This window comes from Heliangelus exortis, chromosome 15 (assembly GCF_036169615.1).
Source record: "Heliangelus exortis chromosome 15, bHelExo1.hap1, whole genome shotgun sequence".
NCBI lineage: Eukaryota > Metazoa > Chordata > Aves > Apodiformes > Trochilidae > Heliangelus > Heliangelus exortis.
In genome coordinates this window covers 17,414,891-17,434,159 of record NC_092436.1, presented here as the reverse complement: position 1 = coordinate 17,434,159, position 19,269 = coordinate 17,414,891, and the positions used below count along the sequence as shown (strand labels likewise).

The 19,269-nt window shown below is 37.7% G+C and overlaps 1 protein-coding gene across 2 annotated transcripts in view; it reads right to left on the bottom strand.

Annotated features, from left to right (window-relative positions):
- Window positions 1-19,269, bottom strand: part of SLIT3 (slit guidance ligand 3) — a 433,002-nt gene that overhangs the window by 82,713 nt on the left and 331,020 nt on the right. For both annotated transcript variants that reach the window (XM_071759292.1, XM_071759294.1), the window contains 4 exons: window positions 17,856-17,999; window positions 15,274-15,417; window positions 10,046-10,209; window positions 7,664-7,796 (listed from right to left, as the gene is read on the bottom strand). In XM_071759292.1, the coding sequence (XP_071615393.1) occupies window positions 7,664-7,796; window positions 10,046-10,209; window positions 15,274-15,417; window positions 17,856-17,999 (585 nt within the window). The remainder of the gene's footprint in view (window positions 1-7,663; window positions 7,797-10,045; window positions 10,210-15,273; window positions 15,418-17,855; window positions 18,000-19,269) is intronic.

Sequence of the window (19,269 nt, the reverse complement as noted above, 5' to 3'; positions counted from 1 at the left end):
TAAGAATTTATATCCTACACATACAATTTCCTTGTTCTTTTGCAACAGATCTCTTCACTCTGCATTTACTCTAGCAAATAAAGATGATAATAGTTTATTCCTATGCTGTATGTCCCCTCTCCACATTAACTGTAACAACAGGAACATTTGTGTAAACTAAATCCAACAAAATTTTCCCACAAACTTTATTTTTGCATCATTTAAAAATAAAACCCATAAATACTAGCAGAATTTCCCTCCTCCTTCTATTTCAGCATAATTCCCTCTTACCGTTTTCTGCTGCTTCAGTTCTCAGCCACATGGTTATCTATTTTACCAATTCTTCCTGTGCACAGGATCCCACCAAGGCAGAGTTAGCTTAGAGCATGAGGTGGACCTGACCTAACTCCTGCTAGGATTAGGATGGACAAGGAGGACAACAGGCTTTTGAATTTTTAACCAAAAGCAAAATCCCACCTTAATGAAAAAAAAAAAAAATTAACAGTTCAATTTCTCCATTCACAAAGATGACGATCATTGCTTGGCAGTACTGCAGTCAGCAGTTAGCTGTAGTGAAATGAGGCAATCAGGTGTTGCTAATTACGAGGTGGGAGGCGTGAGCTTGTGTTAAGCCCACCTGTGCCCAATTAGGGCTGACCCCAGCTGCGCATGAGCAGGATTGGGTGACCTATAATAGGTGAGGCTTCGAACTCACAATCTCAGCATTGCTCGGCTTTGTACTGCTTGTATAAGCACCGTGCACTAACCTGATTGTGCCACTGGAGCTCCCCCCCCTTGTAATTAGCAACACCTGATTGCCTCATTTCACTACAGTTAGCCCTTGCAAAGTATTGACAGCTGCTCTGTTGAGGCAAATTATCTCAAACCAGAGCATAGTTTAGCTATGCCACATTTACAGCCCCCATGGATATTCATATTCAGCAAGTGTAAAGTCAATTTGCTGAATTTCGACTAAATTTGTTATACAGTATTTTGAAAATTGAGTTCCTTGGAGATTTCACACCATAAAATGTTATGTAGAAGAACCTCAGAATTTAAACACATATGTTACTATTTAAACAGGGCAAATCATCTCTCATTTCCCAAGCTGTGGCCTGCTATAGACGCAGCAAGCTGCTGGGAGTCTGTGCCTTCTCTTTTGTCCCAGACAGTCATAAAGGTTAAATCCATATGTAAGTAAGTATGCTCCACTACTTACTCACAATGTAAAATTCAAAGGATTTCCAACAGAAATCAAAAGCAGGTCATGTATTATGCATTTGGAAGTGATATCTTTTTATGAAAGGAGACTCAGCTCTGACAAGGTGCTGAAATCCTCAGAAGTCTGTTTTTAGGATATTCTCTTGTTGATCCCAATGTGATGGGTAGTCAAGGTTTTTCCCACCTGTTCTGCTTTCTGGTGCAACCTCGAGTCAAGGGTGCAAATTTTAATCCAGTGCTTTCTTATTAGGACTAACACAGACATGCAGACCCTTGGAGTTAAATTCCTACAACAGATCTGCATTGAATAGCTATAGATTTGTACTGCAAGCAATTTGATAATTATATAAAAGTACTAGCAGAAAGCTGCAATACTTACATCAGTGGTATAATTTTTGAACAAACACAATTTTACACTGAAAAATCATTGATAAAATATTTTTCACACAGAAGAACAATTGAGCACTGCCTAACTTCTTAACATGCAGTGCAAAGAATGGCAGTATTTTCTAAGCAAAAGGCATTCATTTTGAAAGCACATTTAAGTGCATTGAATTTGAAATAACCAGGGTATAAGAGCATGCCAGGAATCAGAGAGATCTGAGATGCCACATTTGAAGAAACCAACTGCTCCGGGCGAGCTGTGGCTCACCGCAGGCCAGGTTTCTATCGGTGCCAGGAGGAGGTGCTGGAGCAGCAGCTCTGCACCTTGCTGGGCTGCAGATGATGTATGGGGACTGCAAGAGGGCTGAAAGCTGGACATAGTTGATAACAGCATTGTTCCTGAGGGTGAGGGGGCAGAGCTCAGTTAAAATACCCGGTGTATTTATATATTTATATGTATAAAAAATTAAAAAAAAAAAGGCTGAAGCTACAGCCCCACTACCTAAACAAAACAAAACAAGCCATAACACAATGATGTAGGGGGAAGATTGCATATTACTTTCTTTCCAATCCTTTGCCAAAGGAAGGTGATGTATATCTGCTAGACATACTGATAAGAATGAAAAAATGTATGTGTAATTTTGATGCTCAGACTCCTGTTATTAATACAGACAGGGTACAGAGGGAGTGTGTCAGCTGCCTTAATATAGACACACTATATAGTATTCAAACCAACCTCATTTGCTTGTTCAAGTCTGTAGTCTCTGCAGTTTAAATATCAGATTGGAAATAGTTTTTTACCTCATGAATGCTACTGGTAATCCCGAAATCTCAATAATGTCTTGTAACCAACAAGCAATTAACAGAGCTAAAACTGGGGGAAAACCCCCAAACCTTTGTGTTCTCGTCAATCAACCATCAACAATCAACTATCTACCAGGAAAGGCTTCTTTTAAAACATGAACAAGCGCTGGGGAGAGGTAAGAGATTGGCTGGGATGGCTGGCACTGCAGGCACAGCCATACTTGCTGCCTGCACCAACCACACCAGCTCTTAGAGCCCAGTGCCTTCAGCAACCCCAGGGCTCATCCAGCACCTTCCACACACACTAACATCACATATGAAAAATTTAAAACTATGCATAAAAGATGACAGATGTTCTTTTTCCATCCTGTCTATTTTTATAATGAAACAACTTGGATTGGAGGTGATATAACCAGCACAAAGTGCCAAAACATCATGCAACAATTTGAATCACTTTTTGTACTGAAATGACTATTCAGCCATAAAGTCAAGCTCATAGTGGCAATCTGTGCTAAAAGAGAGAGAAATCAGTTCTCAGGCAGTAACTGAAAAGGCACAAAGCCTTTACTTTAACTTCTTTAAATATTCCATGTAGAATATTTTATGTTATAACATGCTATGAAAGATTACACCTGACAATTTTATGCAGCTCTAAAATTAATTCATAGTCTAAACTGTTTAATGCTGGTACCAAACATCCTAAATTTGGGGGCAAGTTTCATTTCCTAAAAATGGTGGTCTATAAGAGAACTGGACTGTAAAAGATGAAATCTTCACAAAGCAAGAATTTTAAAAGCTTAAATTATAGTTTCTCCACAAGAAACAAAATTCAAGCATGAGGTTAGGTACAAATCTGGATCTTGAACTTTAAGTTTATGGATTTTGCTATATTTATATGTCAGGCCACAACCTACAGGTTTGACACCCAGACACATGTTAGTGTTTGAGATAAAAGTGAAGGCTGCAAAGTTAAACTTACCTCTAGTCTCAACGCTGAAGTCACCTCTCCAATATGTACTCGAACTCGAACAGTCCGTTGTTTGATAGTATCACTGCTATTTACTTCTTCTAAACTTATCAGATTTGAAAAGATTTAAGTCCTCTATTTCAGCTATAAATACAATATCCTATATATTAGATTTTCTATTGATTCTCACAATGGGAGAATTTTCCTCTGAACGGAATTAAGCAGGCTGTAAAACCTTTTACGACACAGGACAATGTAAGCCTAAGCTTTGATCTATATTGTTTGTCTCCTTTGTTATCAAAGAAAATTCACTGAAGTCTGTGTTAAGGGTTAGCATATAGAATAGTGCAGGTTGCCAGACAAGTAAAAGTATTTACATTCTCAAGCAGATGATTTTCATCAGATACCTCACTTGAGAGCTATCCCTTTGATCACCAGCAATACAGGCATACTGAAAAATGGCACGGAACTGTTACAATATTCTTCACTGAAGAGTGGGCTGAGATGGGTGGTAAATACCTCCAAGTAGATGTGGCAGTAAATATATGGGAAGCAATAGTCAAAATCATCTTGGCAGTTGGAGACTGAGCTGAACAAAGGTACCATATTAAGGCCGAGACAGAAGAGGCAGCAGACTGGAGGTAGGAAATAAAGAGCTGAAAGGCAATTCATTGGGATCCCTCTGCTAGTAAGCAGGTCACTCACTTGTGAACACTGCTGAGCCAAGTACTGAATGAGCTACATGAACTTAACACACAGAACAAACATGCAAAGGGCAGAGAGGAGGTTTGTGATGAGTAGCAAAACTAATGCAAATATTAATATGTATTAATATAAATGGAAAGAAAAATAAGCACAATGATGCAGGTTTTCCAAAGAATCCTGTTAGTGCTATTGTACAGCTCAGTGTCATTACACCATTTGGAGACTAGAGAAGACATGATGAGTAGATATTTATTCTAAAATGCCTCATTATGTTACAGCTTATGCACATGCTGACCACATAATTGCCTCCAGTGTTTTTCCCTGTTGCAAAATATTATTTGCTGTAGGTCCATAAAAGCAGCTGGATGTTGTCAGATAAGACATTATTAGAAATAGACTATACTTTTGTGAAAAGAAGAGAAATAAAATAGTGATTATATACTGAGTTACATGTAAAGGAAAAAGAGCATGGGAAAGCTAATTCAAACAGATTTGTGAAAAAATAGAGAAGGAAAGCTTAAAACACTAAGCAGCAGGCGAGGCTAAGTTCCAAACTAGCTCATTGCATGAACATTTTACTTCTGAACATCTGGACTAGAAAACTGAGTATGTTAAAAAAACCAAGACCTCTCTTCAGAGCAAGCAAACAGTGGGAAAAAACATAGATGGTTAGTAATTATACAACAAAGGAATTTACAAGAAACAACATAGTGTTTCCCTGTTTCCAAGAAACTGAAAGAAGGCTTGCCCATGATGACGGGGTTTTGTGAAGGAATAGCTGGGAATCAGAAATTTCTTGCATCACCATCACTCTAAAAAGCCAGCATACTTAGTGATCTTTTCAACTCTATTCTAGATGGAAGCTTCCCTGCCAGAGTAATCCCTCCTCCCAAGGGTGGTACAAACTAACCACAGGGATGTTTCCTGTCACTCCAAGCTCTAAATATGAAGGAGATAATTGTTTTCACATGTTTTGTCTATATACACGTACAAAAGAAAAACTCAGAAAGAAATCTGGAAGGAGACAGACAATGTCTCCAGTCCACCATGTAATAAAACAGTTCTGGTTATCTTTTCTGCTGAGCTGAGGTACAATGAAATTTCACCCAGCAAAGGGTAACATTTTCCCTATGTGCCTTGCAAGAGGTATATTCATTTTTGCACATTGCTACTTAATACCTGCTACAATTAAATAATTCCTGGTTTAGGATTATTTTAAGACTTCTAAAAGAATTCAAAAGAACTTCTGAGAAAGCTATACTCAGATGTAAGACTGATCTTTGTCTGAGGCAGTTCTCCTTTTCTTAAACTCTACTGCATAAAAATCCACTGCAGTTCAATAAGAAGCACTGCAGCTAATGTGGCTTGTAAATAGCTACACCAATAATGGGAAGTTTATGTATGTCAGACTGGTGCATTCCTAAAAATTTCACTGAAATGCTCCACATTGTATCACAGTAGAGGCCTCCTGCAAGAAGGGAGCTGTGGGCTACCAGGACAAGAGGCTCTTGTCCTCTCCTTGAGATGTCCCCTGTTCTTAGTCACCACTGTTTTGTGGGAGTGCCTGCTGGGAACACAGAGACCCCAGCACACTGCCCAGAGGTCTCTGACATGAGAGCGTGGGAGGGGATAAGTGGTGGTGACATGTGGGAAGGGTTTGAATTGATCTGAGCACCTGTGAGCACTGTATCAGTGAGACAGGTGAAGGCATCCCTGCCCTGGACACTGCTGTTGCTCCCTCTAGCTGTGCAAAAGCTGTTATCTTCTGCAGCATGTAACTTAAGTGCTTCCTGGCTTCCAGTGCTAAACAGATATCCACTGCTACCACACAAACAAAACAGCTTTAAGACGATGTTCCAGCCTGCAGACATAGTCAAGGGACCTAGGACTGTCCTTGGGACATAGGAGTATTTTGGTGTCAGAAGTGGCAATAGATTGAACAAGATTTATTTATGTATTATCACAGCTTCCACAAACACATGAATTTTTGTACCTGCAGCTCATCTTTTGGTACAACTACAGATAAGGAGCTCAGTTTATGTTGTTTGAGGGAAAGCGAGATCAGGATCAAATTTTGAGACAGCTGGGAGAGTTTCAAGGCTATATTTGCAGAACATGAAATATTCAGAGCCAGCCAGTCCATGGCTGACTGTGTTCTGCTGACACATTTCTGGATTGAAAGCAGAAAGTCAAAGTCAAACATAGCCAAACAGCTCCTAGTGAAGAAGACAGTCATGTAAACGCCTATTAACTCAAACTCCTCAGTTCCAGGCTGTTGCTTCATTTGCCAGGAAATAACTTCAGAAATACAGCAGTTTTTGAGAATGTGAGATTACTTCCACTCTTACTGTGAAAGTTATGTCATCAGTGTATCAGATAGTATCAGTAAAACTCAATATGCAAAATTTAAACAAAAATTCCTCAGTGTGGCAGTGGAAATGAAAGTAACACTTGTGATACCTTATTATTGGCAAGACATTGAAACTTGAACAAGAACAGAATAGAAACCACTTTGCAGACTTGTTATCACTCATGGCAATATGCAATGTACAGGCCAGGCTTTTCATTCAAACCAATACTCAACTATGCCGTGGTTAACAGTGTTCCAAGGATGTTTTCATCAATGCACAATTTCCAAGTTTATTTGAGTTCCCATATATAATTTCAGTACACTCCCCACTCAGCAACAAACACTTGTATTTGACCACAACGCTGGAAAAACAGTGCAAACCCCATTCTCACAATGTGAAGGGAGTAAAAAGATGTGCATCTCATTCATCAGCTGCCTTGTTACTAAATGGTAAAAAAAAAATATGAGATACTAAAAAAACAGCAGAATCAGATTGTAATTCATGGAATGTACCAATGAACTCAGCTGATTATTTTCACATAGAAATACTGATGAGATTGTAACAAGTCTAAGTTATGACTTACCTGGCATAGATTTGAATAAGGATCTAGAGGGGAAAAGCTCAAAATTTCTACCGTTAACAGTTTAAGCCAGAAAGTTCTACCAGTATATGTTCTTTCCATGGAAAGAACCAAAATCCAGTAAAAAGATATAGCAAAGGGCAGATGAAAAGACAAGTAGGAAGATGATTCTGAACTAGAATGAATTTACTTTACAATTTAATCTAATTATCTGTTATTTTAGCCATTTCACAAGGTTTGGAGGAAAGAATTCATTGTTTGTTTCCAGCAGCCAATTTCTCTTTCTTTTTTTCCTTTAATCTCCTCAGAGGATAATTAGCTCACAGCTGTGTAAGTCAGGAACACATTTTTACCATCCTTTTAATGCCTGCTGTGAACTTAAGCTTCTCAGAAGCATGACAGGATTAATTGATAGTAATATATGCATTTGTTCCCTACACACAGAACTAATGGGTACAAGGGTAGATAAACTCCATTCCCATTACAGAGCAATGTATTTAGTCAAGGCACAAGCAAGTACAAAAACAACAGTCAAAAGGTATGGAGAGCACCAAAGTACAAAATAGCAGTTACTGAAGTCAAAGGTAAAGCATTCAAGGACCTACACAGAGCCGCACTGTGACTTAATTTCGTGAACTTCTCATGAAAGAAGCTATGTAAAAGGTAACTTACAGCTCTGTCATGTCTTTGGGAATGCCTTTGGGCAATGTCCTCAGTCCTTTATTGCTGCAACGTACCACTGAGTCCACACAGGTACACTGGGAAGGACAAGGAGGTGAAAGCAAGCAGCTGCTTTCATCATTACCTGCAGAGGGAGAGAAATGGAGTATCAGGAAGTCAGCCTCACAGCCCAAAGTCAGGCATTTTGAAAATAACTGCTTATGAGGACCAAGGGGGGACATCCTTGCATCTGTGGTAACCATGGCAATATTTTAAAGTAGATCCAGTGTTTTGGATCACCTTGCCTTCATAGAAGTTCTTTAGGCAACATGATCAACAGATCAAAAAGTGAAACGCAATATTTTAAAATATTTTTTTCTAAGGACTATTTACATCTCTATACTTTTGCAAAGTACAGTAAAATCGGTTATGTGACACCCAAATCCTTCCCCTACTCTCAGTGTATTAGCTGAAATGGAGAACTTGACCAGAACATTGATTGCCCCTAAATTCATCTGAACAGATGACATTCACTATCTACTCTGCTTTGTGAAGATCCTCTTATTTTAAATTCAGCTTTTAGGTGTTAATTTTTTACTTTTCAAAATCTTCCTGGCACTTCACTTATCATCTGAATTTTGAAAAACTCGTTGTTTTTGACGAGGATAACCAGGCAAACAACAATCTAAGCAGCATACTTCCAACTGCTGGTGATCCATCTGTGCAGACATAAAAATATCTTTCACCAAAAATGGTTTCAAAGGTCCATAAACAGCAGATTACATCTTGTAATTGAAGAACAATGGGGTTTCTGCAGAAGTAATCAACTCTTTGAAGTTAAGAACATTAAAGCATGGATTTTCTACAAAAGGAACAGACTGCAAAACATAAGGTAAATGCCTGCAGTACAGGTGTGTCTGAAAAGAAATAGTTAGTGGTATATTCCCTAGCTGACAGTAAGGGGAAGCATACAAATGTTTGTGAGGCAACCTGCACTGACCAGCACAGAGACACAATGCTCCAGTCCAAGAGCACACAGCCAGTCATCATTATGTGCCTTTAAAAAAAAAAAAAAAAAGAAAAAGAAAAAACAACAACAACAAAAAGAAAAAAACAACATCAAAAAACCCAAACAAACAAAAAACAAAAAAACCAACCAACCAACCAAAAAGAATGATGCAAGGATTAATTGAGGCAGATGTGTTTCTTCTCTCTGATGGATGTACCCATAAGCACTGAGATGAAAGGAGGACACTAGAAGTCCCAAAAGAAGATAATCAAGTTACCCAAAAATGTACAGGTAGGGATCATCTGTATTCAGAGGGATGGAGAAGCATAACCAGTCTACAGAACAGGGAACATCTTTGTCTTTTTTTCCTCCCCAGCTGAGCCTAATAACTGAAATTCTAAGTATTTCATAAACTTGCAGAAAAAGTGTGTTTCTTCAGCACATTCAATTTTCCTGTGTTCTGTGTTTTACACCATGCCACCACCTACATTCCAGTCACCACAGCTGTCTGAGTGACTGCATGATAAGAAACCTCCCACGTGTGGAATGTTATTTTGTGGACGAAAATTTTTTTTTTTCTTTTCTCCCAGACTAAAAGTGAATTTTTCTTTAATGACTAAACTGAGGTCCCTTGAGCTCTGACCCAAAGCACCTGGGCCTGTTACCAGATTGCTTGACTAGGACAGGAATTAATTTCTTTCCTAAGTAGGAAACTTCCAGCACTCTTATGGTTGCTTTAGAGGTATGATTAACCAAAGATCCAGCATCTCCGGTCTTAACAGGCAATCACAGCCTACAAGTCAATTGAGCAGAGCACTCATCAGTCAATTTTTGTCTGTAGTATTTTCTCTAAAATCCACTTGATCAGAAGACTAAGACCTTCATAGAGAATGTCTTTGTGAGTGAAATGTGAAGATACACTTTTTTTTAAACCTGCATGGACCTGGAAAAGCATTAAGCATCACCAAGGATTTTCAAATAATATCTACTTTTTTTTTCATCTTTTATTAGTGGAACTGAACAGTATCCAAAAATAAAAGGCAAAGCAAACACCTAGTGCAATCCTAGCCCTTTGTCCCACTTCTGTATTCATATACTTAGTTAACACTATAAATTCAGGCTAGGATTGCACTAGGATTATACAAAGCAGAGCATCTGTCTATAATAAATTCATTCTTAGATTTAGGTGTAGATAGTAGAAATTCAGAAACTGGAAATCAGGAATAAAAATAAACTCCTGGTAGGGAACAATGATCTTTGGCTCTAGATGGCTTTCTCATCACTGAACTGAAATGTTTACCATGTAGTGTTGCTTGATAGGTAAGGAGGTCCTCATAGAAGTGCCAACATCACCATAAATGTCAAAGCAAATTGGATTTTCTTACCATCGCAGGTGAAGTCTTGGACATCTACATCTTGGATTGGAATATCCTTTAAGAAGAAGGGTTTCAAGCAGCGTGGATTTCCACTGACAATTCTCTTCTTCCTTAACCATTTTCCCAGCCAGGCCAAATGGCAGTTACAATTAAAGGAGTTAGCCAGCAAATTACTGAAAAAGAAAAAGACATAATTGCATCAAACACGAACACGCAGAAATACTGAAATAACTACAGAAAGATGATGCGTTCCAAGTCCAAGCTCTTTCTTGCCATCTGTTTCTGTGAGAATTTCCCCTATTCCACATTCGAGGGAAGTTCTACGCAGGTTTTATAATAGGACTAAAGTTGTAATTATACAATATATATATATATGCATATATGTATGTTTATAAACAAAAGTACTTACTGCTACAGCTATTATTTAGATGTACTTATATAACTGCTAGGGCTGTATTTATATCCCAAGGGCTGTATTTCAACACAAGGTACAGCTCACACCCAAATCTAAACATAGTTCACTCAGACATCCATGATCTTCAATATCACCTCTTCAGGTGACGCCACAGCAAGATTCAGCACTGCTAGCCCATTCCACAGCCCACCTTTACCACCTCCCTGCCTACATCCAAGCTGACAGCACATTGTTTGTTGCCCCACTCACCTGTGTTACAGCCCATAAAACCAGTGCCAGGTAGAAGCAAAGGGGATATTAAATTTGGGTTTCTTGATGAAGTAGTAAGAATAGCACTCGGTATATACATGTACACATATGTTAAAGCAGCAATGTCAGCCTGAGCCACTTCTTATAAAGCTTTTTAAGTTCAGTATATCTGTAGTGAAAAGCATCTGCTTGACTGCCTGGTGACGTTTGTCAGGTCTGCATCAAATCTTGCTACAGCTCCCAAAATATCTTTCCCATACAGCTTAGCTGTTGGACTGCAGTGTGTAGTATCCAAATCAACCATGACAACAGCCCTCCATGAGAGGGATGGATTCTTAATGTAGTTTAGGTTAGCAGTGTTGAAAAAATGAAAGTCCAGTCCATCCTGTTGTCAAGCTATGAAAACAAAGATGTGCAAAAAATTTATCAGTTGAGCATCTGTGACTTTATGTAGAAAAGGTATTATCAATTTCTATTTTTTAGAAGGTTGTGATCCTTTGAATAAAAGAATTGTAAGGTGACAGCTATTTTAAGCCACCTTCTTTCTAAGCTTATTAGAACCAGTGCTGAGAATTTTGGAAAAAAACCTTTACCAGAGTGCTGTACTGAATGCCCATCCATAATTTGTCTGTAACCTTCTTTTATGAGAGAAAGAGGTAAAAAAAAAAAAAAAAAGGCTGATCATCTCGTGTACAAAGTTAGGGAGAATCAACAGCCTCAGTCTAAGGTGGCCCCATTGAATAAAAGTGAGTTCTCATGAATTATTGGTTTAGTAGAACATAAAACAGACAACATCTAAAGTATAGCATATCTTAAAAGCAAAAAAAATTTGAAGGCTCTAAAGATCCAGGTACATGTAGGTATAATAGCTGAGGAACTTTCAAGTTTTCACTTCACTTTTACAAACCTAAACACACAGTCAAAATCACATTAGGTTTTCAGTTTTTCCTTCAGAAAACAATCATGCTGCAGACAAAAACATAAGGCTGAGGTGTGGCAGTAAGAAAATTAACCCAAACCAATTCCTAAATTACATAGGTTCCAGGCCAACATCACAAACCCACAAGATGATTTACAGCTGCACTGTGCATTGTAAAATGGCATCCTTCAATCATTGCACTATCCTGGAGCTCTATGTATATAATTACATGTAGATGTAGCACAGATTTTGTACACTATGTAAAGAGAGAAGTGAGTAGAGGAAAAGCCAAAGCATAATGTTCAGTAATAAAAATACTTAACCAACTTCATGCTGACTAGGATTCAAAGGCAAGGCTAACTTGCTGTATAACAGTGAGAAACTGAACAGGTTACACGGGGGCTTTCAGGCAGCATTGAAAGCATTACTCTTATCCTAGTTACTTTCCCTCTGAATAGTTCTCTATTTCCTTTAATCCATAATGGGACCATACGCAGGATGCCTTGTGTATTTTCCACACTGACATACTCTGGCACAAACAGAGTGTATAAACCAAGTATTTAAACCTCCAGTGCTAAGCCAACCAACACTTCAAAGGTCATTCCACTGATGGAAGAGTGAGAGATGACATTCACAGAACAACTTCCATGACACAAATCCTTGGAATAAAATAATCCACAACTGGAAACAAGCAGCAGGTGTATATAATCAGGTTTCTGGAAAACCAGCAGCTCTGCATGTAAAGAACATTTTGCACATAAAGAGAGCATCTTACTGGAGCATATCAAACACTTCCAGAAGCATTCAGACACTCAATCTACAAAATGCTTCCATCAAAATAGTAATCTGCCAAGCCTTACTTTGTTCTTAGCAAGCATAAGTTAATTTATGACTTAAAATTTCTTAAATCTTTGGATTAGAATTTGGAATATGCTTTTCTTAGGAACTAAGATAGAAATAAATTGTTACACATAAGATTAATAAATAATGAAACAAATGTACTGTTTTGAAATTCAAGTAACTCTGAACACAAAAGGACAAATTTACCTTCTCACACATTACACGTCCTCTTGCAACTTTAGCAACACCTAAAATATGCCCTTCATCCAATTTCAGAGCAGTGATTTTTTTGCTGTAATGTAGTATGATGTTCACACATGCCCCTACATCCAAGATCTTTGCATGGCAAGACATGCAACTTTTTGAAAAAATGTAATATGGAGGCTTACTACAAGAGTATCTTGGGGGACAAGAGATTCTCTACTGCAGTTGAAAAAAAATTGAAAATTTGGAAAGATATTATTTCTAAAGATTTGTTTTGGAATCTGGCTATCAAAGTGGATGTCAAATTATGACCAGTAATGATGGCCAGGCAAATTGTTATACAAACAATTATACAAATAATTAGTAATCAGAGTTCTTATACATAGGATAGTAGTTTAACCACTAAAACAGAAACAAAGCAATCATGCTTTTAGCAAAGATCTTGCATTAATGTTTGACTCAGAAGTGTTTACTCGAGGACACAAACATATTTTTAAAATTAAGAGGGAAGAGAAGTCTTGGGAAATGAAATACGCATATTGTGCTGCAAGTGTCTTAAAAACTGCACAGAAGTCATAGAATATTAACTATTTAAATGGATTCCAGCAACCAGTTAGAAAAACATGCTGAAATGCTTCTGGATATTGTTGAATTGAGGTTGAAAATGCATCCTGGAAATGCGCTTAAGTTTATACTAGAATAATTGCATGTCATTCTGATGAAAGAAGTTATCATCCTGGCATTAGTTCCATGCAGCTATTATAATACTGATTCACAGAAAAACAGTTCTGTTTGCAAACATGCCCACTTGGCTGTGTAAGGATTGAAAAGCATGACTGAACTCTGTGCAAGCACACTTCAAATTAGGCTGCTATAGTACTGGTTTGACTAGTAACAAATTACTAACTACTCCTTTTTAAACAGGAGCTTACAAAATAGATGTTCTTCCTCTACTGAAAAAACATTTGTCAGGGCATTATTTTAAGAATATTTTGGTACTATCAATAAGGCTGACTCACAAAGAGGAATAACAAAAGGAGCAATTTTTTCTTAGCATTGTGGATACACCAAGATAAAAATGGAAATGTTAAACTTTGTATTAATTTTTGGCTCACAGTAACAGATGCAAAAATAATTCATTTCAATACCCAATTAAATCACAAAGTGTGGGTTGAACAGGAAAAGCAGTCACACTATCACACTATCCATCTTCAGTAGTGTCATCTAACATACCCACCTACAATGCCGCACTGCAAGGAAATGAACACATCTGAATTTTGCAATTGTATGTGAAATATCACTATGACCAAAATCAATGCCTAAAAAAAGTTGAAAGTGCACCTGCTCCTGTCTGTAAGTCAAACACAGAATGAAAGCACCTGAAGGATAAACTTATTTCATCAAGACACAGTCAAGATCTTGCCATGACCAACAGGATTAGAATTTGGTGCCAAAGCAATGCATACTTATTAGTAGCAGCTTTAATTGCTTTAAATGTAATAATCTTTATTCACAACTGAAAAAAGAAGAAAATGAGCCATCTTTTAGCAAACCATGACAAAGACTCTTCTATGCTAACAAGACAGGCACTGTACAGACTGATCCAGAGAGTTGCAGAGCTTAGGGGATGCATGAAAGAAAGCACAGAGACAATTGCAGGAGAAGCAGGCAGGCGCTGCTTCCAGCACAGAGAGAGCACACAAAAGACAGGGAGAACAACAAAACTGAAGTGTGAGCAACAAAACAGCTGAGATTCAACACTTCTCTTTTTTCCCCACACATGATGGAGAATGTTTTCAAAACCTGAAATACAACAGCACCAAGGGTTTATTTTGACTGGACAATTAGGATGTATTTTCATGGCAGCACGAAGCAGACAGCTTCCATTAACAGCAACATCAAGGTTCCCATTCATAGCTGGAAATAAAGAGCAGACTTTTTTTCCATATTTATCACTCTGTACTTTATTAAAATGGACATGCTACAAAAAGCATGCAAAAATATTTCAGCAGCAAGATAAATACAAGAATATTACCAGAAAATTACCAGAAAAGCTTTGGCTGGGACTTGCAAATTCATATTCCATAGGACTTCAGTATTTTGTCCTCTTTGGCTCTGCTGAAAATCTAAGCATTAGCTAGTGTCTTCTGATACTTAACTAATGTAACTCAAATCCAAGAAAACAGCTCTTTAAAAAAAGTAGACTCTACTGAAACTAAATCAGCTTCAGGGAGCTAAAGTGTATGATAAGCTGTGCACTTCTGAATATGCAGATATTGTTTTACATAACTTCTGTGCACTGCAATAGTCTATGACCAGGCAGACAGTCATATTCTCTGGGGCTGGCAACCTCAAAGGTTCTTCCAGCCACTCCAGGTGAAGCAATTCAAATGCTTTTCTAAATCACACCTTGGATCTGCCAAACCTGCCAGACCAGTGGGATGTTTGTGGTTTTTGGTTTTGTTTTATTTTGTTTTGTTTTCCCTAGATGAGGTTTTCCACATAGGAAGAGTAAGTAGTTTGATTTTGAAACTCAAATGTTGTTTTCTTAAAAGAAAAGCACAGAATAAGAGCATCATGACAGCTTCACACCCTAAAAAGATAACTTACATTGTGGACAAAGAGACCAACGTGCTGAAGGCTCCAGGGGTGATAGTGCTGATGTGATTGTCGTACAGAGAAAGTAGCCTCACCGAGCTTAGTCCTGCAAAGGTGTCATTGTTTATGCAGCTGATAGAGTTGCTCCTCAGCATCCTGAAAGGATTAAAACAGGGAATTAGGAACTACTGGGAAGGGGTATAATTTCAAAACAGAATGTCCTTTATCTAGGGCACCAACAGATACTTTGGCAAGCACTGTACTCTTTCTATTGATTGGTGAAGTACAACACAGCTATAGAGGGAATAGGTTCATGTAAACATCTCATAAACATCTCATGAATTAAAAATTTATTCCACACAACATTAGAGGTTTCTGAGATGCACCACATCTGAAAGTGGGATGCAATTAAAATTACGATTAGCGGAAAACTTGAAATAAAACTTTAAGCTTTAACTTAGTCAATTTCTGAGAGAAAGTGGAGATGTACTTCAGGGATCAGTTGAGAAAGTCTACCAGAAATGTGTGACAATAACAATACCAGCAGCATTACATCTACATCATGGGTGTTTTTTGTAATGCACACTGCAAAATCACTGAAGGAAAAAGCATCCTGAGCAGAAAACAAGGAACAGCTTAGGAAAGATTTCCAGACTTAACACAAGCTCTGCAACATCATTTTAATAATTAACTGACAACACAACAGTAACCATCCTATGAAATGGTGTTTGCTCAGTGCCTGTACCAGATGAATCAGTGTTGTGGTTTGGAAGATACATCTCTAAGTTGTTATGGTAACAATGAGCTGGACAAAAAAAGCCCAATTAATCAAAAAAATATACTATCCTGTTTCAGTGTATTGCAAAAAGACCATTTGTATTTGTTACACAGTGTGAGAATCAACATCTGGGTCTGCAAACATCACTCTGCAGTTGGGTATTCCTAAGTGAAAAATTATTCAGCAATTAAAGCATACCACCAAGACAGCTGAAAAACACCAGAGCCATTAGATATATCAGGGAAGAAACTCACAGTGTAATCACAAAGGCTCAGTGTTTAATACCTGAAAATTATGTTGCTTTTGCACTCTTATGTACTGTTACCATCACAGGCACTAGTGTCAATAGTTTTGGTATTGCAAATGGAATGAAAATGAGTCAGAGTCACAGGGCATGCATCTTACTCGTGAAGTACTAAGCTGACTGAAAGCCAGGTCAAGGCCACAAGCTCTAAAACGAATATGGTAGTCAATAAGAGAAACAAAAGGTCCTTAGGGGCTTAGTAGCAGGAGGAAACATTTTCCCAATTCCATACCTAAAGAATCAGGCACTAGTAATGCAAGATGAGATGACTGAATTTGGATGCCAGTGTGTCTTGTGCAGCAATTTATTGTATTGCAGGTAATAAATATACAGTCTTTTTAAAACTGGACCACGACCCTGATCAATGTGGCCTCTTTGTAAAAGATCAAAATTTCAAGGAAACTCAATTAATCAATAGAAATATTTCCTTTCGATATTATTTCCTTTAATCCAAAAGCTTTGGTTTCGTACCATGGTTCACTACGCACTGTGTGTCCTTCCTAAAGGAATACTTACACTTACAGATCCTTATATCATGCTGTGTATATTTAGACTGCTTTATCAGCTAGGGAGAAATGTAGGTCAGGTCAGCAAGATAGTAGCCTGAATGTTAAGAATCTTTTTATTAAAAAATGCTAAATTTTGTTTAGGAGCAATGCCATAGGCTGCTTTGTAGCATAAAAATTAATTTAACATCCATGGACAGTATTTTCAAATCCTAGTGAAGTGCTTATATTAAATAAAAGAACAGATGCCTGTAACCACAGAAAAGAAACTGTTAAAGCAAGAGAACAGGTCGAAGTCCTTGAAGAGAAATTTTGATTTCCTTTTAGACCTGAGTAAGGACTGCAGTTGTAGAGACATGATACTTTGCAATCTAATGGATAAACTGCAGATTTAAATTGCATTTTGATTCTTAAGAGTCTGTTTACTGACAGCATCTACCTAGTTAAGTGCTTGCTTTCTGCAGCAGGGAAGACTGCAAGAGAGATTTTTCATGTACAGATTATGTATATGGTCTGGCATGAGTCTCTGCTGCCACCAGAAGCCTAGTGCCTGACTGCACCTGAGGACGGTAGATAAAGCTAAGTAGAAAGTTTTGAAAACTTGTCTGTGATACTTCTTCCAATCCAACTTTTTTAATATGAAAATAAATTAATGTTACATACTATCAGTTCACATGTAAGTGTTAGTTCTCAGAAATAAATTAGAAAAGTTGTCTAAGCACAAAAGTAACACTGAAGTATAAAATGATTAAAAGTGCCTAAATGTGACTCTTGACAGGTTCACCATCATCTTACTCCTCCAATTATTGAAAACCTGCTTCTTGACAGTAGGTAAATTTCCAACCTATCCAGGATGGGAAACACATTGAAGGAGTTCAGGACAGTGGTACAAGCCCCTCCCTTAGAACACGTTGGCTAATAATAGATATGTTAGCAGGCACTGTGGAACTTGAGTGCTCCCACCCAACTCAAAGAGGAACAGAGAAAGGCAGGCCTTCATACTTACAAGGTTTTTAGCCCCGTGAGGCCTCTAAACATTCGTCCATGCACTGATTCCAGTTGATTCTCTGTCAGAATCAGTTCCTGCACTCCTGAAGCTCCATCAAATGTGCCTTCTCGGATCTCCTTGATTTTATTGTTGCTTAGATTTCTGGAAGGACACAACCAGTCACAATAAGCAAATTACTAGTGTTTTACTCCAAGCATACATCATTACACTGTGGGGAGGAGGACAGGAAAATTATGTACCTTTTAGGGTTCTCTAGTGGGACATTGATTCACCAAGGAGCAGGTACAGAAGTTCAATAGCATACCTACTCTGCTTACAAATAGCTTCCCATTTATTCAGCAAAACCACAACTATATCAGATCTATCAAGAGTATTTGAATTAATTGGATTTCCAGCTCTTATGCTTCATGACATTCCTGTTTGGGAGTATGGTCTTGGGAATACAGGAAGTGGCAGTTTCTAACATCTGATTTATGTCCATGAAGTTATGAACCATGCTTGGGGTTGGGTGCTCGTCTGGCAAGCAATGTTACTACCACTGAAATAGATACCACATATCAAAAATATTCACCATTTTCATACAGCTTACGTTAATCTGGATAGTTACTCCAGTGCTGGAGAAATATACAAAACTGTGTGACTGCATGTGTCTAATACAAATTTCAATATGTGCACTCATAAGCTCCCACGCTTGTGACCATTCAAAATGAAATGAGTATCCTTTAATTCTCAGTTCACAGATACTGCAATACACAGCATTATTTTCTAAATATTTACTTTGCCTATATAATATCAAGATGTTTGCTTACCGATTAAGATTGGGAAACTTCAATCTATGAAGTCAAATGAAGTTCAGAAGAAATGCAAAACTGATCTTTTAAATATTTCATATTTGTTAAAAAAACAGTAAACAGAGAACTTATGAATGTTAAAATGCCATCAGGGATGCATGAAAATAAATGGCATTTAATAATTTAAAACTTTTCTATAAAAGGCCATTAAAACCTTGGGCCTCAATCCTTTAAGCATCTCATATGATACCAGGTATAGATTATGATTAATAATCCTATTTGTTTAGGTTAAAGACAGGAAACACTATTCTTCTACTGTTTACAACAACAACAACAAAAAGAAAGTAAAAGATATGCTCTTGCTCCCAAGAAGATGCCAAATTCCAACACTATTACTCATACTGCATAGCACATTATTCAAGAAATGATCCCAGTATACATGCAGCATGAGTAATAGTTTCAACATCCAATTTCACCTGATATAAAACAAATGACAAGGTATCAGATTAACACCTAGACTACTCTGCTCATAAAAACAGGCAATCTTGTTGGGATAAAAGTTGACAGAAGACATGGCAACAGGACAGCTTGGGCTCAGATACAAATAATATGAGTCTTGC